Below are 21,600 nucleotides of genomic sequence, written 5' to 3'. Positions count from 1 at the left end.
CCCCCCTTCTTCTTGTAACAGGTGGGTTCATATTAGGACAGGATCTGAGTGAACTACACCCCACCATCTTTTCATCTCAAAGCAAATTTTTCTCTCTTTCCTGAAGAAGGAATGTATTGTTCCTAAAGCAAGGAGACTACTGTTTTGAGTGTAACAGTAGTGAGGCCTGCACCTCCTAAAGTTAAGTACTCAGCAGCATTTCTGTCTTAGTAATTTTTACAGTTTCTTGAATTTAATTTGTCTTTTTCAGCAGTATCCAAACACTTTACATTTATTCTGAGGAGATATTCACACATGTCAATTGCTGTTTGTCTGATGCATGAAGGAACACCAGTTATTTTTCACATACTTAGTTTCTTAATAACATAAAACGGAGATAACATGATACTCTGCATGATTTCATACTCTCTGTTGTCCTCTTTGATGGAAGCATGAAAAAATGGCTGCATGTGCACTGTATTTGAATCTGAAATGTGTCAGTTGACTCAACACCATCCATTTGGAAAGATAACAAAATTTCAACTCTGAAGCTTGAAGAGAGAGGGTGGGACAGGGTAATGGAGAGAGGGAAGGGGGTGATTAAGAAAAACTCACAAGATAAGTTTCATTCTCTTTCACCTTCTGCCTTTTCTAATCCAGAGATGGTGTGACTTTTGCTTCTCACTGTAAATCTTAACTGTTCTACTGGTCCTTAGCTTTCTATCCTCTTAACAAAAGAATTATTTTTTAATGTTGAAAGCTAGAGTCGCAACTACTCCTTTAATTAATATTTCCACATATTACACAACAATGCTACAGTCCAGATATGTTTTGGCAGATATACACTTAGATGTGCCATTTCTGTCTCATTTATTGTTGTTGTTCACGTTTGAATTTTGTTCTAAATCCATGTATTTGTTTCTCATGGGTCTACAGCTTAGCCGTTGCTGCTATACCAGAAGGCCTCCCCATTGTCGTGACTGTGACACTGGCCTTGGGAGTAATGCGCATGGCGAAAAGAAATGCAATAGTCAAGAAGTTGCCTACAGTTGAAACCTTAGGTATGTAATTCCATTTGTTCTTATAAATATTTCTTATTATCACTTAGTTTCCCTCATACATTTTTGGTGCAAAACAATAATCTGTGATTTGAAAATGCAAAAGTGTCAGCTGGGGACAAGTAAAGCTAGTACCATTTTACTTTTTTTTGAGAGTTTCCTTCACTTTTTGTCCCACAAACCCTCAGTTGGCAGAAATGGGAAAGCGTTGGACAAATAAGAGGGTCACTCCGAAACTAATGCCTCCTATTTTTGTGTGCTGATTGTGGCTGTCTGAGCCGTGGTATCTTTGTATAGTACTATTTTTTTTTATCTTCCCACTAATGGTGTTGTAGTCCTGCAACAGATAGCAGCAGGAGAGTAGTCCAAAAGGGCACCTTACATTGTGGTGCTTACTAGACAGAGCTGTGTTATTGTTATTACTAGACAGAGATGTGTTATTGTTAATCCATCGAAGGCCACCAAAGTTGTACAGAGATTATACAGCAAACATGTATGATGTGGGATGGTGGTTACTGCATTTTAACTGTGGTAAATAGGATATGCATAACAAGTCGTGCTGTAGTCGACCTTCCTCAGCTGCCATACCTCGTAATAAACAGCTTCTCAATCAACTTTTTCGTGATGATCGAGAGATTATGCCCAAAAATTGTGTGCATAACTGAATGTTGGCTATAATTCCTTAGACAAGATGCGGGTCTGACAAGGCTTGCACGAGATCAAAAAATTTATCAGTTTGAAATATGTTGGGCCCTGCTGGACCAATGCGATGATCAAGGTGACAATTTTATGAACATCCTCAGCACCAGAGACCACCACTATGAGCTGGAATCCAGAATGCAGCCCATGTAGTGGTGACATATCTATTCTGCAACAAAAAAGAAAATCAGGAGGCAGCGATTTGCATGTAATGTAATATTCACAGTCTTCTGGGATCAGCAGGGTGGACTACATTTTTTTTTTAACATCTTGAAGCATTACGCAGTTTCCAATTCAGAACACAGCAAAATGACTCTAACTAGCCAAGAGCCTCAATTTCCAGAATCTGGCCGGAGAAGAAGACATCCTACCAAAGATCTTTCCCAGCCCTCCTAAAGTGGTGTTCCACCACCCACCCAGCCATGACAACATCCTAGTCCATCCCTGTGCCACTCCTAATCCCAAACCCATCAAACCCATGTGAGACATGCCCGATCCACCCATCCAGCACCTCCTATCTCAGACCTGTCACAGGCTTATCCTACCTCAGCAGAGGCTGGGCTACCTGCGAAAGCAGCCATGTCATAGACTAGCTCTGCTGCAGTTATTGCACAGCTTTTTATATTGGTACGATTACCAAAGAGTTGTCCACCAGGATGAATGGCCATTGTGAAATTGTGACACAACATGCAGCTGAACATGGTATGCTTGATTTCAATGGCTGCTTCACAATTGCGGCCATTTTGATCTCCTCCACCACTAGCTTTTTTGAAATATACAAATGACAGTTATCCTTACAACACATTATCTGCTCCTGAAGTTACCCTGGCCTCAACCGACAGTAACGTACCATTCTCACACCCTTTACCCAGCAGGTTCTACCCCCTCTGTCCTGTCACCTGCTCCCTAATTACATCCCACCACATTCATAGTGTGCCACCCTTTGCTAATGCACCTGCTTATCTTCTCCTTTCCCTGCTCCTCTCCTTCCCTGCTCACTGCTATCCACCCCCCCTCCTGACTGACGCACAGCCAACTTATGCTCCAGCTGGTAACAGTCTTGTCATACCACCATCTTACCCTTGCATACTCTGCCAGACAGCACTCTTCTCTCCCCTGCCTGTATCTTGCTGTTTTTCCCCCTTCCTTGCACCCTGCAGACTGGTACTTTTGTAGCACATGACAGCTGCATTCCAGTCCGAGCTGCCAGATATGGCGGACATGTGTGCATGAGGTGTGCTTGCTTGTGTGTATGTATGTCTGTATGTTCTTTTCTGAAGGACCCTTTGGCCAAAAGTTAAATATGTAACACTCTTTTCGTTGTGTCTGTCTGCAACTCTTTACGGTGAGTAGCAATCTATCCTTTTACATTTACATCTAATTTATATTCAGAATCACGCTAGCATTCACATAAAGTAAAACTCACACATTAAACAACAGAGCAACACACTGTAAATTACAATAATACTTTCTAAGCATACAGTGAAATTCGTGTAAGTTCTTTGGTTAGTTGGTTAGTATGCATTGTCAGTAACTTTTAACAAAGCTTCTATGCCTTGTTTAGTAGTGACAGTTTGTATTAAGTATGTGAATGAATGTTAAGTAGTTAAAACTTATGTTGTTGTTGTGGTCTTCAGTCCTGAGACTGGTTTGATGCAGCTCTCCATGCTATTCTATCCTGTGCAAGCTTTTTCATCTCCCAGTACCTACTGCAACCTACATCCTTCTGAATCTGCTTAGTGTATTCATCTCTTGGTCTCCCCCTACGATTTTTACCCTCCACGCTGCCCTCCAATACTAAATTGGTGATCCCTTGATGCCTCAGAACATGTCCTACCAACCGATCCCTTCTTCTAGTCAAGTTGTGCCACAAACTTCTCTTCTCCCCAATCCTATTCAATACTTGCTCATTAGTTATGTGATCTACCCATCTAATCTTCAGCATTCTTCTGTAGCACCACATTTCGAAAGCTTCTATTCTCTTCTTGTCCAAACTATTTATCGTCCATGTTTCACTTCCATACATGGCTACACTCCATACGAATACTTTCAGAAATGACTTCCTGACACTTAAATCAATACTGGATGTTAACAAATTTCTCTTCTTCAGAAACGCTTTCCTTGCCATTGCCAGCCTACATTTTATATCCTCTCTACTTCGACCATCATCAGTTATTTTGCTCCCCAAATAGCAAAACTCCTTTACTACTTTAAGTGTCTCATTTCCTAATCTAATTCCCTCAGCATCACCCGACTTAATTAGACTACATTCCATTATCCTTGTTTTGCTTTTGTTGATGTTCATCTTATATCCTCCTTTCAAGACACTGTCCATTCCATTCAACTGCTCTTCCAAGTCCTTCGCTGTCTCTGACAAAATTACAATGTCATCGGCGAACCTCAAAGTTTTTATTTCTTCTCCATGAATTTTAATACCTACCCCGAATTTTTCTTTTGTTTCCTTTACTGCTTGCTCAATATACAGATTGAACAACATCGGGGAGAGGCTACAACCCTGTCTTACTCCCTTCCCAACCACTGCTTCCCTTTCATGTCCCTCGACTCTGGTTTCTGTACAAATTGTAAATTGCCTTTCGCTCCCTGTATTTTACCCCTGCCACCTTTAGAATTTGAAAGAGAGTATTCCAGTCAACATTGTCAAAAGCTTTCTCTAAGTCTACAAATGCTAGAAACATAGGTTTGCCTTTCCTTAATCTTTCTTCTAAGATAAGTCGTAAGGTCAGTATTGCCTCACGTGTTCCAGTGTTTCTACGGAATCCAAACTGATCTTCCCCGAGGTTGGCTTCTACTAGTTTTTCCATTCGTCTGTAAAGAATTCGTGTTAGTATTTTGCAGCTGTGACTTATTAAGCTGATAGTTCGGTAATTTTCACATCTGTCAACACCTGCTTTCTTTGGGATTGGAATTATTATATTCTTCTTGAAGTCTGAGGGTATTTCGCCTGTTTCATACATCTTGCTCACCAGATGGTAGAGTTTTGTCATGACTGGATCTCCCATGGCCGTCAGTAGTTCCAATGGAATATTGTCTACTCCGGGGGCCTTGTTTCGACTCAGGTCTTTCAGTGCTCTGTCAAACTCTTCACGCAGTATCGTATCTCCCATTTCATCTTCATCTACATCCTCTTCCATTTCCATAATATTGTCCTCAAGTACATCGCCCTTGTATAGACCCTCTATATATTCCTTCCACCTTTCTGCTTTCCCTTCTTTGCTTAGAACTGGGTTTCCATCTGAGCTCTTGATATTCATACAAGTCGTTCTCTTATCTCCAAAGGTCTCTTTAATTTTCCTGTAGGCGGTATCTATCTTACCCCTAGTGAGATAGGCCTCTACATCCTTACATTTGTCCTCTAGCCATCCCTGCTTAGCCATTTTGCACTTCCTGTCGATCTCATTTTTGAGACGTTTGTATTCCTTTTTGCCTGTTTCACTTACTGCATTTTTATATTTTCTCCTTTCATCAATTAAATTCAATATTTCTTCTGTTACCCAAGGATTTCTACTAGCTGATACAGTTAATTTATCTGAGTCTGAACACAGCAACAGTCTCACCCAAGTTACCAAAAGCTACATGAAACCTTTTTGTCCTTTTTGTGTCACTACACGCAGCAAGCATTAAAAGTTTACATAAATAAGTTGTGCTCCGCAATGAAATTGTGGTCTGGGTAGTTTACTGTTTTAGTGTATATCTGGATCAGTTGATAGGTGTAATATTGTTCGTTGGATTGCAAGCAGGAACTAGCACTCAGTATTGTTAACTGTCAAAAGTACTCTAATAAAGCTAATAATCATTCAAAAGCAAAATTACGTTTCAGCGCATCAGAGTTTACTGCAAGATACGCAGAGCATTAAACTGAAGTGACCACATAAAGTTCTGAACTGTCTGTCAATCCACATTGTCAGCGTCAAACTATAAACATTCATTGCACTTTATAACCAACTTGTTCTGTACTGAGAGTTGCTACAGTGTGAAGTGTGCAGCTCCCATCTGACAGTCCATTGCAGGCAGCTACTTCTTCACTGTTTTTGTGATATCTGAAACAGTTCATGCAATTGCTTCCCACTGGTCCAGCACACCATTGTTGTAAAGACTCTGTGTGTGTGTGTGTGTGTGTGTGTGTGTGTGTGTGTGTGTGTGTGTGTGTGCGCGCGCATCTTGTCCTCTTACTAATGAATCTCCACAACAAATCATAACAAAATGTTTGCCCCCTTCCAATCAGACCTCCTTGATTGCTTATTTTCAAATTTCCTATTGCCCTAGGGGATGCTATCTTTGCAGATATACTCTTGTTTATATTAGTTATAACAACAGTTATTCTGCATACTCATTGAAAAGGGGGTCGTTGAAGAAAGTCCTGAGAATCATACAACGTAGGCTTTCACAGCTGGTGTTTACTTCAGTTAAAACTTCCAGAATGAGAAGCCACGGTTGATGTATAAAGCTATTGTCTGGCATTTTGTTTCCAACTATGGGAAACATCATCAGATGTAAAACAATGATAACGTGGAGGACTTGAGGAAGCCCTACATTTATAGAGCTGCTTAGAGAGCAGTCTGTCATCATATATTGCTGACTGGGTGATTATCTCTGGCTGACATCAGGAAAGAAGCAGGTGTTAAGTTAGATAACATATGGATGTTGACTTTTTGCCAACAGAATGACAGCCAATTGCTTTCAATTGAGAATTTTGTCAGTTGTGAACAGAGGCTGGAAATTGAGTGGCTATGCACTTCTGTGCATGATGAAAAGATCGGACATCTAAAGTTCTCTGGTCACTTAACTACATGTTCTCATGAGTCACTGGCTACTCACTTTTGCTGCATATCCAGATAACAATCTTGTCAAATTACCAGTGCAAAATCTTGCCATGTTTTGGTGTATTGTCATTGGTGTCTTTGTATAATATTAAATAATTTTTTCAGTATTAAGTTTTTCGGACAATGTGTTTTCAGACCTGACTACTTTCTTTTCCAGGGTGTGTAAATGTTATATGTTCAGATAAGACTGGCACTATCACCAAGAATGAAATGACTGTTACTGTCATTGTAACTTCAGATGGATATTTGGCTGAGGTGAGTAAAGGTGCTTGTTAATACATTTGATACGCACGTACTGTTTAAGGACACAAAGTGGAACCAAATGATTACCTCTTGTGTAAACAATGATGTATTTCTGGGAAGTAAAATAGGAACACGTCAAAGGGCCATCCGTCAACAAAGAACTTTTGCCCATGTAAGTGACACAGAATTCAAGTTTGAGTAAAACACATTACTGCTGAAAACGTGAATGTTGTGATGCTAGTCAGATGCTGGCATTTGTGTTTGAGGGAGGGTACATTGTGTACCACTGTCACTTCCTCCCATTTCTGTTCTAATCGCAAATAGTATGTGGGAAGAATAACTGTTGGTATGTATCCATGTGAGCTGCAGTTTCACAGATATATGTAGGAGGAAGTAATATATTCATTGACACTTCTAGGAATTCCTAAAGAAAACCACAGAGTGATGCAGAAGACAACCCTTGTAAAGTCTGCCGCTGTGTAACAAAGCAGGTGTATTCTTCCCCCCTGTTATGTTTTGTGGCCCACAAAATTTTATTTCTTCATTTATTTTAGCAAATATCTCCAAGATATCATTTATATGACAAAGTGCACAGTACCAGAAATCTTGAATATTAATACAGCACTTAGCCAACTTGACTTTATCAAGTATGTTCATTCAGTCAATTAGAAGCCATTGCTATAATTCATTTACCTAAAAACTGTGCTGATTGCAAGATACCAGTAATATAAAACTTTATCATCATTGTTCACGTGTTAACTTGTACCCAGTTACTAACTTTTGGATAGAGAAGAGGAAAAACACACACAACAATTACAGTATTTATAGAGCTAATGCTGGAAATATGTCAGCAACTTCTGCGCTCATTTAGTTTCAGAATAATTAGCATTTATAGTTAAAACATTGTTACTGAAATAGAATACCACATTTTGGCAAATAAGAGAGCACACAGTAGCAGTTACTGTTGTATCTAAAAGTTCACATACAGAAGAATCTTTCCCCACTATTTAGTTAATTGGGCATATAGATACTTAATTGTAATTTGTAAAAATACAATATCAACATTAGTTGAATCTATTGCTTATTATTGCGATACTATAAAAGATAGACTGCTGGAAGCCATTTCAATCAATCTGCGGAAGTGTATAATGTGAGCAAGATCTGTGTCCAAAATTATCACACAGTGTACTGTAGGCGAATTAGCATAAATTACAATTCGTACAATGTGCCAAGTTTTATCTAAATTTTGCATCTGCAAGGTATTTCTATAGTTTAGTGACTACGGTAAAGGATTGATTGTTGACTTGCAATTAATCTCTAGAACTGTGTTAATCTTTAATAATGCGTTCTGCAAACTGTGACAGTAGTATTGAACTGTGAAGTGTATTATTTTCGAAGTACGCTTACTGTGAACGTCGTATTTATTTTGAAATGATTATATACTTGGAAGGACTGTATAATTAGTGAATGTATTAGTGATTTACTTGTTGTACATTAATTATTGTGAATCTGCATTTATGTTAGGTTACTGCATTCAGACCATCGTCATCATTATAGGACGTCAATCGAGTGTAGTGTGTGGGTTACCCATTATCTGTGCATAAAGGATACTAAATGAGACTCGATCTGGCGATAAACAGTAGGTTATTTAATATCAAATCACAATTAAAGTGCTTTGGACCGTGAACCTGATATGAACAACATTATTTGAAATAACCTACTTTCACCAGTTGCTTTTCAGCCAGATCCGACAGGTGCAGCAACCAGAGCCGTATTGTCATACATAAACAGGGTAATGTTAAAAGTGGAATCCTATGAGCATCTTGCAGATAATTTTGTACTTACTAAATGAATCTGCGATGCAATGTACTGCTCTTATTTCCACAACTGGAGATGGACAGCTACCACCCCATTAGCCTCACCAACATTCCGTGCAAGTTGATGACACGCATGGTGAGCTGGAGGTTTAGTTGGCTCTGTCCCAGGATGGGTTCCGTAAGGGCCACTGTGCCACAGATAATCTGGTCTGCCTTGAGTCTACCTTCTGCACAGCATTTGCCCGCCGTCAGTATCTGGTTGCTGTCTTTTTCTTTTGTGGCGTTGTTCGTAGCGACAAACAATTCGCTGTAGAAACGGCTTACGAAGTCACCGCCACACTTTTAATAGCGGGCCGACCGGTCCGCTGGAACAGTGAACAGAAAGATGAAAACCCAAACACTCTGATTAAATAAAAGTCGGTACTTATCTTTATTAACGAAGATACAGACAGTAGTGAACTCCGTGTCTACAGAGATCTGTCTAGTTCGAGTCGGAGCGGATAGGTCAGCGTCAGCTGACTACAAACAACAACTCTGCTGCGATGAACACACAACTGACTAGCAAGTACACAATTCGGTGGCGAGTATACAACTGAGCGGCGAATACAGAACTGTCCTAGCGTTCGCGACTCGAGCGCTTAAGAAGCCAGAAGCCAGCGGTGGCGCGCGCAGACTTGCGGCGATTTGCTGTCTCGCTGGTGCTGCTTATGCGGACGGCGTCCGGACTTTGATGATGCCAACCTTTTGGCAGCGGGCTCGGGTGGCATTACTGGCTAGGATATAACACTCCTCCCCACCAAATCGCCGCACCGTCGTTGAATAATGACATGGCGAGCGTTGACGGTGGGGGAGGGGTCTGGCTGCAGGCATAGCAGAAGAGACCGGGACGGAGACCGTTATCGGTGGCAGTCCCCGGTCTGCACCCCAGCATTGGCTGCGCGGGGCCTCGGGAAACACCGTCTGTAAACCGAGGTCAGGGTGCACGCCTGTGACCACGGGCGCAGCTTCTGGTACTGGACGCGACGGCGCGTCGGGACCCACGAAGAGAAGCAGCGTCTCCTGACGCGGCGTCGACGGCTGCTGAGTGGGCGCCGGACAAGGTGCTGCGGTGTCAGACTCCTTGGGGGTGCCCAAGGAAAGCGGCTGCAGGACAGGCTGCACAGCCACCGCTTGGGAAGGCGGCCCGGCTGAGGGGACGACGTCCATCAGCTCCGAAGGCGGTGGTGACTGAAGAGGGACCGCAGGCGCCGGAGCGACCACCTGGGGTGCTCCTGGATGAAGCTGTGCGGGAGGCATCAACGGGACGGGCTGTCGGCGTGGTAGCGGCAACGGCTGCTGCTGCTGCCCTGGGGGCGGCTGCGAAGTCGGAAGGCGCGGCTGGAACCCGCCGCGGACCAAATCTGTGGACAAAGAACGAGCGGCAGAATCCGGGCGGCCAGTGCGGCGCAACTGGTTCTGATGCCTCCTGTGCACCCCAGTAGCACCTTGAACAGTATAAAACCCGCGACCCTGGACACTTATCACGGTACCACGTTCCCAACGACGGCGACCGTGATAAACTCTGAAAAAAAACGGCGTCGTTGCGCTGAAACGCGTGCGATGCTCAGAAGCGGCGGGTCGATCCGGGGGGTGCAACAACCGTAGTAGGGTGCGATGACGACGGCTGTGGAGAAGCTCCGCAGGCGAAGGGCCGTCGCGTGGCGTGGTCCGGTACGACGACAGGAATGTGATGAGGGCCTGCTGACGAGAGTGCGTAGCACGAAGGCGGTCCATATGATCCTTGAATGTGCGTACAAAACGTTCCGCTGCACCATTCGATTGAGGGTGGAACGGCGGAGTAAGAACATGGCGAATGCCATTGGCAGAACAAAAACTTTCAAATTCAGCAGAGGTAAATTGTGGACCATTGTCAGACACTAAAACTTCTGGAAGACCCTCAATACAAAAAATTGAAGTCAACACCTGTATAGTTTGTGCAGACGTTGTAGGCTGCATGGGCACAACAAACGGAAAATTACTAAATGCATCTATCACGATGAGCCAACGAGAATTCCAATATGGACCAGCGAAATCAATATGTACTCGCTGCCAGGGACCGGCACGGCGTGTCCACTCAAAATAGCGTTGAGGCGGAGCAGCTTGGTGTTTGGCACACGTCGAACAATCTGTAGAAATCTGCGTAATCTGCTTATCAATGCCGATCCATGTACAATGACGGCGGGCAAGCTGCTTGGTGCGGACCACTCCCCAATGACCTTGATGCAACAAGTCGAGGACCTTGGATTGGAGCACTTGGGGAACCACTACACGAAGCTGGTCATTCTCGGTGCGTAACAGCAAAACTCCGTGCGAAACAGACAACAGATGACGTTGCGGATAATAGCGACCAACCACAGGATCCGATATGTCCTTTGCCTTGGACGGCCAACCACGTTGAACAAAACGTAATAGTAAACTCAGATGAGGATCCGTAGCTGTTTCACGTGCCACCTGACGATAATCAATCGGAAAATCTCGGAGGGATTGATGCTCATCGGCGTCAATCTGATGGCAAGAGTCTTCAGAGGAATCGAAGACATCATCCGCAGCAATCAGCAATCGAGAAAGCGCGTCAGCGTTTGCATGCTGAGCTGTAGGGCGATACAGTATCTCATACTGGTATTGTGATAACAAAAGAGCCCAACGTTGTAGTCTCTGAGCTGTCCGCTGAGGAACTGGTTTAGACGGATGAAACAGTGACGTCAGGGGCTTGTGATCTGTCACTAAATAGAATGGTCTACCATAGAGGTAGTGATGGAATTTTGTGACACCGAACACAATAGCCAACGCTTCCTTGTCCAATTGGCTATAATTACACTGAGCTTTGTTTAGCAATTTAGATGCGAACGCAATAGGACGTTCGGTGTTACCGACGCGGTGAGACAACACAGCACCGAGGCCGTAAGAAGAGGCATCACAAGCTAATACCAGAGGCTTGTTAGGGTCGTAATGGACCAGACAACGATCATTCAATAAAGCCTCTTTAAGCTGCTGAAAGGCTGATTGGCAATCAGCTGACCACACAAACGGAACATTCTTACGGCGGAGACGATGCAACGGTGCAGCAATCTGTGATGCATTAGGTATAAACCTAATATAATACGTCAATTTGCCAAGAACTGCTTGCAATTCATTCAGATTGCGAGGGGCGGGCAAATCACGAATAGCTGCTAAATGTGACTGGGAGGGATGAATGCCTTGAGCATTAATAACATGTCCCAGGTACTCCATCTCCGTAAGGAAAAATGAACATTTATCGATGTTGCAACGTAGGCCTGCCTGAGACAACACTTTAAACAAACACTCCAAATTACGGAAATGTTCAGCAGGCGTCCGACCGGACACAACAATATCGTCTAAATAGTTGCAACACGATGGCACATTAGCCAGAAGTTGTGACAAAAAACGCTGAAAAACAGCTGGAGCTGACGCACAACCAAAAGGCAAACGCAGAAAACGGAACAACCCCAACAACGTGTTTATGACAAAATACTGTTGTGATTGCTCGTCGAGGGGCAATTGCAAATATGCTTCACGGAGATCAATTTTGGAAAAGAAACGAGCTTCCCCTAACTTATCCATCAGCTCGTCCGGTCTAGGCAAAGGAAAAGAATCAATGACAGTCTGAGGATTAACTGTCGACTTAAAATCAGCACACAAACGTAACTTGCCAGACGGTTTCTTTATAATAACTAAGGGAGAAGCCCACTGGCTCGCTGAAACGGGTTGAATAACACCGTTGTTTTGCCAACGACGAAGTTCATCTTCTACAGATGCCCGGAGGGCATGAGGCACTGGACGAGCACGAACAAATCGAGGCTGAGCATTATCTTTTAACGTAATATGAGCGGCAAAGTTCGCAGCACAACCTAGTTCGTCTTTAAATATGTCACTGTATCGTTTACACAAATCGGTTATGCTGTCTTGAGGAACAACAACAGAATTAATTTGCAACACATTGTCTTGGATAGACAGGCCAAACAAGTCAAAACAGTCCAATCCGAAAATGTTTACACTGTCTGTAGCGCGGAGCACTGTGAATGAAACTGTTTTTGTATTGCTACGGAATGTGGCTGGCACGCTACATACACCTAACACAGGAATTTGTTCTCCACTATAAGTAGCCAAACAACGTTTTGCCGCTGAAAGTTTAGGGTGGCCGATAGCCGCATACGTAGCACTATTGATGAGAGTCACAGACGCACCAGTGTCTAATTGAAAATTGAAGGTCTTATCCTGGATGCGTAGCTACACAAATAGTTTATTACACTGTCTCTGGATCGGTGCAGTGGAGGCGGAAGACACAAAATCAGCGCGTTTAGCGCGTGTTCGCTGCTTACGACAACTCGTGGGTTGGGCGGGTGGAACAACAACTTCCGCTTCACTTGCAGTCTGTACATTACTTTTTACAGCGTTTGAATTACGCTTGGGTCGCATAGCAGAAGGCTGGGTGGGTGGCTTATTGCGAACAAGTTTATTACCCACACGAACCGTGGAAGAGTCTTTAAACGCGACCTTCTGGGCGGGCTGGCTTTGAAGAACATGAATATCCATGGGCTGGGCAGCACTAGAATTGTTCTTGCGTTTACGCAAACAAACAGTCTGGATGTGTCCTTTCCTTTGACAAAAGTGACAAACCGCGTTTCGTAACGGGCAACGTTCACGAGGATGAGCAAGAACACACTTAGGGCAAGACTTAACTCTATCATTTTGCACACGCGGCTGATGAATGTGTTTAACATGACGTGGCCGGCTAGTGTTTACAGTCTGACTCTGCCGGTGGGGCCGCGGGCGTGACATAACTTACTTAGCACAGGCAATTTGAGAAATACATGGCTGATCTAACTCACACTCAGCATAGTCAAAAGTATCTTGGGCTTCAGTGATGTTCATCACAGTCTCTAATGACGGGTCAGGCAACTTTAAGATAGCAGCACGAATACGAGAATCTGCAATGTTTTGAGTAATAGCGTCTCGTAACATGACATCACTGTAGGAAGCTCCACACACACAATTAAATCGGCACTGACGGGTGAGGCCCCGTAAATCTGTTAACCACTGTTTATTAGATTGATGTGGCAGTTTCTTTAATCTGAAGAACTTGAATCTGGCTGCTGCCACATGAACTCGCGACTCGAAATACTCAGCAAGCTTGTTAACAACAACGTCATAGTCTAAAGCTTCTGGCTGGGATTCCGGAAACAACTTACAAAGGAGTCGATAGATTTCCACGCCTGCAGTGGAAATTAAATAAAGCTGCCGCTCAGTACCTGTGATTTTGTAGACTGTCATGTGCGCCTGCAACTGCGCGAAATATTCTCGCCATTCTTCTCTTGATGCATCAAAAGCACGGAAAGGTGGTGCTGCCTGTGCTTGTTCCTTTTGTGTTGGAGGATTAGCCGCTTGTTTGGCGATTGCTTCTACCAGACTTTGTATTTGCTGACTCTGTAACAAGATCAACTGTTGTAATTCGGCAGACATAGTGAACACAAATTAAACCAGCCCCCAAAATTTTATCGCTATAATTAGTATAACCAGAAACAAGTTGAACCAGCCCTGCACACGAGTTTGGCAGTCCTCGTCGCCAGTTTTGTGGCGGTGTTCGTAGCGACAAACAATTCGCTGTAGAAACGGCTTACGAAGTCACCGCCACACTTTTAATAGCGGGCCGACCGGTCCGCTGGAACAGTGAACAGAAAGATGAAAACCCAAACACTCTGATTAAATAAAAGTCGGTACTTATCTTTATTAACGAAGATACAGAAACACAGAAGTGAACTCCGTGTCTACAGAGATCTGTCTAGTTCGAGTCGGAGCGGCTAGGTCAGCGTCGGCTGACGACAAACAACAACTCTGCTGCGATGAACACACAACTGACTAGCAAGTACACAATTCGGTGGCGAGTATACAACTGAGCGGCGAATACAGAACTGTCCTAGCGCTCGCGACTCGAGCACTTAAGAAGCCAGAAGCCAGCGGTGGCGCGCGCAGACTTGCGGCGATTTGCTGTCTCGCTGGCGCTGCTTATGCGGACGGCGTCCGGACTTTGATGCTGCCAACCTTTTGGCAGCGGGCTCGGGTGGCATTACTGGCTAGGATATAACATTTTCGACATGCGGCAGGCATACGATACAACATGGCGGCATCACATCCTCACCACGCTTCATGGGTGGGGTCTTTGGGGCCTGCTGCCGATTTTTATTCAGAATTTTGTGTCGCTTCATTCTTTCTGCGTGCAAGTTGGTCCCTGCCATAGTCCCTCCAGAGTCCAGGAGAATGGGGTCCCGCAAGGCTCTGTCTTGAGTGTCTGCCTCTTTTTAGTTGCTATCAATGGGCTAGTTGCTGCTGTTGGAATGTCCATATAGGCTTCTTTGTATGCTGATGACTTTTGCTTGTACTACAGCTCCACTGGCATTGAGGTTGCTGAACGGCAGCTGCAGGGCGCTATCTGCTAGGTGCAGTCGTGGACCGTATCGTGCGGCTTTCAGTTTTTGCCTGCCAAGACTTGCGTCATACGTTTCTACCAGCATTGCTCTGTTCACCCTGACCCACGGTGTTATCTTGACGGCGAACCTCTTGCTGTGGTGGAGATGCATCGGTTTTTGGGATTGCTTTTTGATGCCCGGCTGACTTGGCTCCCGCATCTTAACACTCTACAGTGCTTCAGTCACACCAGCTGGGGTGCTGATTAGTATACCCTTCTCTGACTGTATCAGATGTTATTCAATCCCGTCTTGATTATGGGAGCCTGGCTTATGGTTCGCCATCGCCTTCCGTGTAGTGGTTGCTTGACCTAATACTTGACTGCGGCATCAGACTCACAACTGGAGCTTTCCGCACAAGCCCTGTCAACAGCATACTTGTTGGAGGCTGGTGTCCCTCCATTGCGGATCCGGTGCCAATGACTACTGTCCGCTTATGTTGCACATGTTCGTAGCTTGCCTGGGCATCCAAATTACAGTCTCCCATTCCCCAACTCGGTTGTCCATCTTCCAGAATGTCGACCCAGTCAGGGGGTAAGATCGCGGTTCGCGTCCAGGCTCTTCTCTCTGGGCTTGAGTTTTTCCCTCTCCCACATCCCTCTGGGCCCATATATGTATACCCCCGTGGTGTTGCCCCGCCCATGCCTTCGGCTGGATTTGGCACAGCCCGAAGGACTGAGTCCCTCCTTAGGCCTTCTGCCACAGCTTTCTTTCCAGCCTTGCTGTGTTACCGATGGTTCGATGGTTGCTGGTTGCTGGTCATGTCGGTTATGCTCTTACTCTAGGGGATCATTATGAACAACACTCATTGCCGGCTGGTCGCCATCTCTCGCGCCCTAGAGTGTATCTGCTCCTGCTCAGGTGAGTCGTTCATTATCTGTAGTGGCTCCCTGAGCGGTTTATGAGCTATTGACCAGTGTTTCCCTTGCTCTCGTCTTGTGATGTCTAACCAGAAGTCCATCCATACTCTTGCCTGTTGCAATCACTCCGTGGTTTTTGTGTGGACCCTGGGTCATGTCGGTATCCCGGGTAATGAACGTGTTGACAGGCTATCAGCGAACCAGCCCTGGAAATTGACCTTTCAGAATGTGATCTCCAGGCATTATTGCGGCAGAAAGTCCTTGGTACTTGGGGTGACGAATGGCACACCCTGCCTTTACCCAGCAAACTTCGGGTTATCAAGGAAACTACAGGTGTGTGGTGCTCCTCCACGTGAGTCTCTCACAAGGACTCATTTGTTCTCTTTAGACTACATATTGGCCATACCTGGCTGACACAAGGTTATTTATTGCGCAGTGAGGACCTGCCTCTGTCACTGTGGATCAGCGTTGACAGTTGTCCACATCTTGTTGACCTGTCCACTTTTAACTGCGCTCAGACAGACATTAGTTTTAAGTTTTATTCGCACAGGGGGCTTTTATTGCTCGATCTGAGGGTTTGTGTCTTTTTTGTGTTGAGTTTGGCCTTTGGCCTATGGTTTAGGTTGCGGTTTTTAGTGTGTCTCTTGGTGGTTGGCTTTTCCTTTTTTGTTTCCCTGGTCGGCCAACCACTGTAACACTGTGTGTTTTTACTTCCTTTTTTCTGGTCTTTGTCTATGTCTTTCTTGTTCTGCGTCATCCTTTGTCGCCTTCGTTGCTTGTTTTTCTTCCTTGTGGACGTTTCATGGTCGTGGAATAAGGGACTTATGGCCTTCGTAGTCTGGTCCCTTCAACCCCCACAAACCAATCAACCATCTTATTTCCATCTTCCCTGTGTCCTCTATCAATACTAGCTACTGAGGGGTACCTGCTTCATATGTGGACTGCCCTTTCTCCACATTCTTCCAGTGAATCTGTTCGGCATTCGAATTTATCACAGTTTTATGTGACCATGCCCAACCCCCTCCAGGTATCACTTGCCTTGCCACTATGAAGACAAGATTAAAGCATGTACAAAGGCATTTAAGTGGGTGTTGTTCCCATGTTCTTTATGTGAATCAAATGGGAAGAAGCCCTAACGTTGGTACTATGCTAAGTACCATCTTCTATACACTTCATGAGTAGCAGTTGTATTTTGTGTTGTTACAATGTTTTGTATTGTAAACTGACAGTGGTGCAAGTTGCATGTCTGCTAAATTCTACAGAGTTTCTTGTTGTAAGTATTTAGGAGTAATAGGTTGCAAATATTTGGGAGTAAAAGGGGTTCATTCACCGAATAGCAGAGGTGTTAAGTCGTCGAGTGACGGGCGCAAAAGAGAATGAAAATTTTGCTGGCTTCACACAACTGTGATGGACTGGGACTAGGGGTGAGGTTGTTAGGTTGGACAGGTAGAGGGAGAAAAGGAAAATGGAGGAAGCAGGAGGAGGGTTGAGTGATGTGCAACCAGTGGCTGGGAGGGAGACAATAGATGTGCAAGGTAGGAATGCGGGAGGGAATGTGGCAGGTGCATGGGCTAGGCATGTGATGCACGGGTAGAGGGGACAGTGAGATGTGTCACATGATGAAGGTGATATGGAGACATAGATTGGGAGGGAATGACAGGACACAGTGATGAGAAACTGTTGTGTAAAGATTGTGGGAACAGCGGGTTAGCAGGGGTTGAGACAGGCAGGATTATGGGAGTGCAGTATGTGTAGCAAGGATAACTCCCATTATGTAGATCATAAAAGCTGGTGTTGCAGAGAAGGATACAACTGGCACGGATTGTGGAGAAGGCATTGAACACAAGCATGTTGTGTGTGGTTAGTGGCATGTTGTGCCACTGGATGGTCAACTTCATCCTTAGTCACAGTTTGGTTATGGCCATTCATTCTGGTGGACAGCTGGTTGGTGGTCATGCCCACTTAGAATGCTGTGCAGTGATTGCAGCACAGCTGGTATACGACATTATTGCTTTCACAGGTGACCTGTATCTGGAATAGGATATGCCTGTGACAGACCAGGACTTTCCAACGTAATTTGTTGTTGTGTGTTCTACAGATAGTACCGTATTTACTCAAATCTAAGCTGCACCTGAAAAATAATACTCGAAGTCAAGGAAAAAAAAAATTTCCCGAATCTAAGTCGCACCTGAAATTTGAGACTCTGAATTCAAGGGGAGAGAAAAGTTTTAGGCCGCACCTCCAAATCGAAACAAAGTTGGTCCATCGTAATATGAGACACAATCTAGGTCGAATGAATGACGATACAGCTACAGTAGCTTGGTTCGAGTCTTAAGCTTAGCAGTTAAGCTTTATCAGGTAGCCATTGCTATGCGTCAGGTGCTCTGTTTGTATTTAATCTGATAAGTGCCGTTCTCTTTGTTATAGGTGTTTACGTCACTCTAAGCTGAAAATGCATTATTGTATTGTGTCATGCATTGTTTGTCGCATGCTGATAATGTGTGTTTACGCTCTGTCGCACCGCTCGTGGCAATGCATTGCTTTTGTGTGCGCTACCGTCGCTTACAATTAAAAAAAAGGGAGGAATTGTCTCATTAGCGAAACAGTGGCAAGAGACTGCTATTTGTTGTTACTTACACTGCTGCTTTCTTTGATAATGATCAACAAGAACCAAATAATAGACTGCATATGATAGATGATGTTCTGAACGAGAGTTTAGCTAAAATTTTTCTCCGTTTGAAAATCTTTGCAGACGCCTCTTTTGTAAATTACATTCTGCTCAGAAATTAGTCATCTTAGATTTAAAAATCTAGTCAATTGCCATGCTTCATTTCTGACTGTATCACTATTGGGCATAAGAATAATATGAATATAAACATGACATGAAATGTATTTTCTTCCACGTTTGCTGTTGTCTCACGGTAGTTTCGTAGTTTATTAGGCAGACAGGATTTAAATTAGATCAGCAAACACGAAAGAATACTGTACATGGCAAAATATTTATATTCGTATTATTCTTATGGTGAAGAGAACACTGCATGTGATTCACAATTCATAAAAGTTCCTATTAGCAACCATCTCTTCTCACAGGTAGGAAAAAATTCAGAACATAGAGTTGGCCATGTTGACAACCATCCCAAACAGTCTTGCCAGTCGGATTTTCGTAGTACATTGAAATTCTGCTACATTCGAAGATGAACAATACGGACTTTGTATTTACTTTGCTAGATAATGTATGAAAATCCAGTGGTCGAAACTCAGGGCGGAGAAAAAGGCTCGTCTTCTACCTTTTTTTTTTAATTTATTTATTGACACAGAGGTTTTGGTGGCAGTATTTATCTTTATGCCTGCAAAGCATTCCCGTGTAGCACTACATATATTCGACAGCATTACTTAGTTGTGACGGCACCTACCAACATGTTTCAGGACTTCCGCTTACTTTGCACTCGATTCTAAGCCGCAGATTTTTTTGGATTACGAAAACCGGAAAAAAAGTGCGGCTTAGATTCGAGTAAATACGGTAATACAGGAAACTGATATAAATTACAATGACCTGATTTCCACAGTAATATTTACTTTGCCACATTAGTGTGCCCAAAGAACACACTCACACTGTCTTTTTCTTTATATCCAAATTTCACTGCACAACAAAAGAGTTTGTTGTATTTTTCTGGTTTTGGCAGCTTCTTTCATTACAAATGACTAAATGGAATGTTTTAAGTGTGTGGGAAATAAAATCCAAAATGGTTTAATTTGTAGTTTCTTTTCAAATGACTCAAATAAACCAGAGAAACTGTTCGATCTTGTAAATTTTATTTGTTGAACAGGTCTCAGGTGCTGGCTACAATGATCAGGGAGAGATCCATATTCACAAATGTGACAGTGTAGATCGTGCCAGAGAATCCATATATACATTGCTGGAGGTAAGAAATAACTTTACTTTTATGTGGCATGTTTAGTGTATCACATAGGATAATCACTTTTTTTACTGCCTTTTTATTCATTTATCTATCACCTCTTTGTAATTTTTATTGTGATCTTAGCACTGTGAATTTCAGCCGTCACAAATTCATTAGAAAAATGCAGTTGCTGAAACATTTGTAGCTGTGTATAAGAGGGTGCTGACAGTGCAAAAGATTTTATCATCAAATATGCCTTCACAGTTATTGCCTACTGTGATGGAGAGTAGAGCAAATCAGCCTACTCATTTGATGACCACATGATTGTACTGGGTGTCTATATTACTAAATGGCTCTTAGTCCCAGCTCAAGTGTACCTATTTAATGGCTTCCAGGGAGAACAGAATTTAATTTTCAATGTTTTGTGTTGTAAATATTGACCAAACTTAAAAATTTAAGATGTTGTCTGCATATATTCATTAAGAAGTATAAGCTAACATTAAACTTTTAACACAGTAAGACAAGTATTACAGTTGAAGTGACACAACTCATTGTGTGCAAATATCCACATTATATTAGTCCAGTAATTGAGCATGAGAGCACTTAATGACTTGAACTAACTTTACACATAATTTTCAACCGTTATGACACTGTATCTCACTGAGCTGCTGTACAAAATGATGGAAGGAAAAATGTATGCCACTTTCTACATTTTCACTGTCCATGCAGTAAAATGCTGCATTTTAATTTATTACTTCTGTACTACAAATTATGTAATTGTGCAGCTCATAGTTCAGGAGATATGATGTTGTAATCAATGAGATGCTTAAGACTATCTTTTGTTCAAAATAGAGTGAAAATTCCCCAGACTATACCCATCCAGTGCTTTAACAAGGACACACATGATTTAACATAATATAGTGTTTTATAGAGAAACACATAAGATGCAGGTTGTGCATAGCACTGAACACTTTGACTGGACAGCAGTAATACAGCATCGTGAATAGGCCGAGCGCATGTTTGCGATTGCTTCAATAATGTTTCTTTGGTAGGGCACCAGAGTGCTCCAGGAGGCCGTCCAAAGTGGCCTCTATAAACAGAGAAGGGAACTGTATGGACGTGCACTCTCTGAAATCGGCACATCATGAGTGAAGGTACCTAACTCCTCCCTTCTAGGGGCAGGAAAACCACATGCATACACACATACAAAAAAAGCAGTAGGTGCAGATAAAATGCTCTGGCACTGAAAGTGCACTGGTATCGTGAAGAGGAGAAAGAACAAACCATTCCTCTCACAAGGCTCTGAGATTACGAGTCACGGAAAATGCCAGTGATGGCACTGACGTTGATTTCTTTGCCCAGTGATGGAGACTGCTGCTGCAGCATGTGGCAAGTAGTCACCGGCTAGTGGTGATGGGGGAGGGGGGGGGTGGAGGGGGCGGGGGGGATGGCCAACCATCCCTCCTCTAGCGAGAGGCCATAGGGCAGGACTGGAGAGGGCATCTCCATAGTGACTTCCTCGTTGAGGTCAGTGATTGGCATCAGAGGCATCACCAGGGGCGTCGGAGATGACGGCCGCAGCACAGGACCCCAGGACCCATCAACTGAGGTCACCATGGTGGTGGCCTTGGCATCATGTGCAGAGAGGGCTGCACCAACGAGGAGAGGGGGGGGGGGGGGTAC

The 21,600-nt window shown here is 43.7% G+C and overlaps 1 protein-coding gene across 3 annotated transcripts in view; it reads left to right on the top strand.

Moving 5' to 3' along the window:
- LOC124787856 (calcium-transporting ATPase type 2C member 1) overlaps positions 1 to 21,600 on the top strand; it is a 91,337-nt gene that overhangs the window by 32,248 nt on the left and 37,489 nt on the right. For all 3 annotated transcript variants that reach the window (XM_047254818.1, XM_047254816.1, XM_047254817.1), the window contains exons 8-10: positions 916 to 1,040; positions 6,735 to 6,832; positions 19,846 to 19,941. In XM_047254818.1, coding sequence (XP_047110774.1) covers positions 916 to 1,040; positions 6,735 to 6,832; positions 19,846 to 19,941 — 319 coding nt within the window. The remainder of the gene's footprint in view (positions 1 to 915; positions 1,041 to 6,734; positions 6,833 to 19,845; positions 19,942 to 21,600) is intronic.

The sequence above is a fragment of the Schistocerca piceifrons genome, chromosome 3, assembly GCF_021461385.2.
Source record: "Schistocerca piceifrons isolate TAMUIC-IGC-003096 chromosome 3, iqSchPice1.1, whole genome shotgun sequence".
Classification (NCBI taxonomy): Eukaryota; Metazoa; Arthropoda; class Insecta; order Orthoptera; family Acrididae; genus Schistocerca; species Schistocerca piceifrons.
The sequence above is the reverse complement of the archived record's forward strand: the minus strand, read 5'-3'. Positions and strand labels throughout refer to the sequence as shown.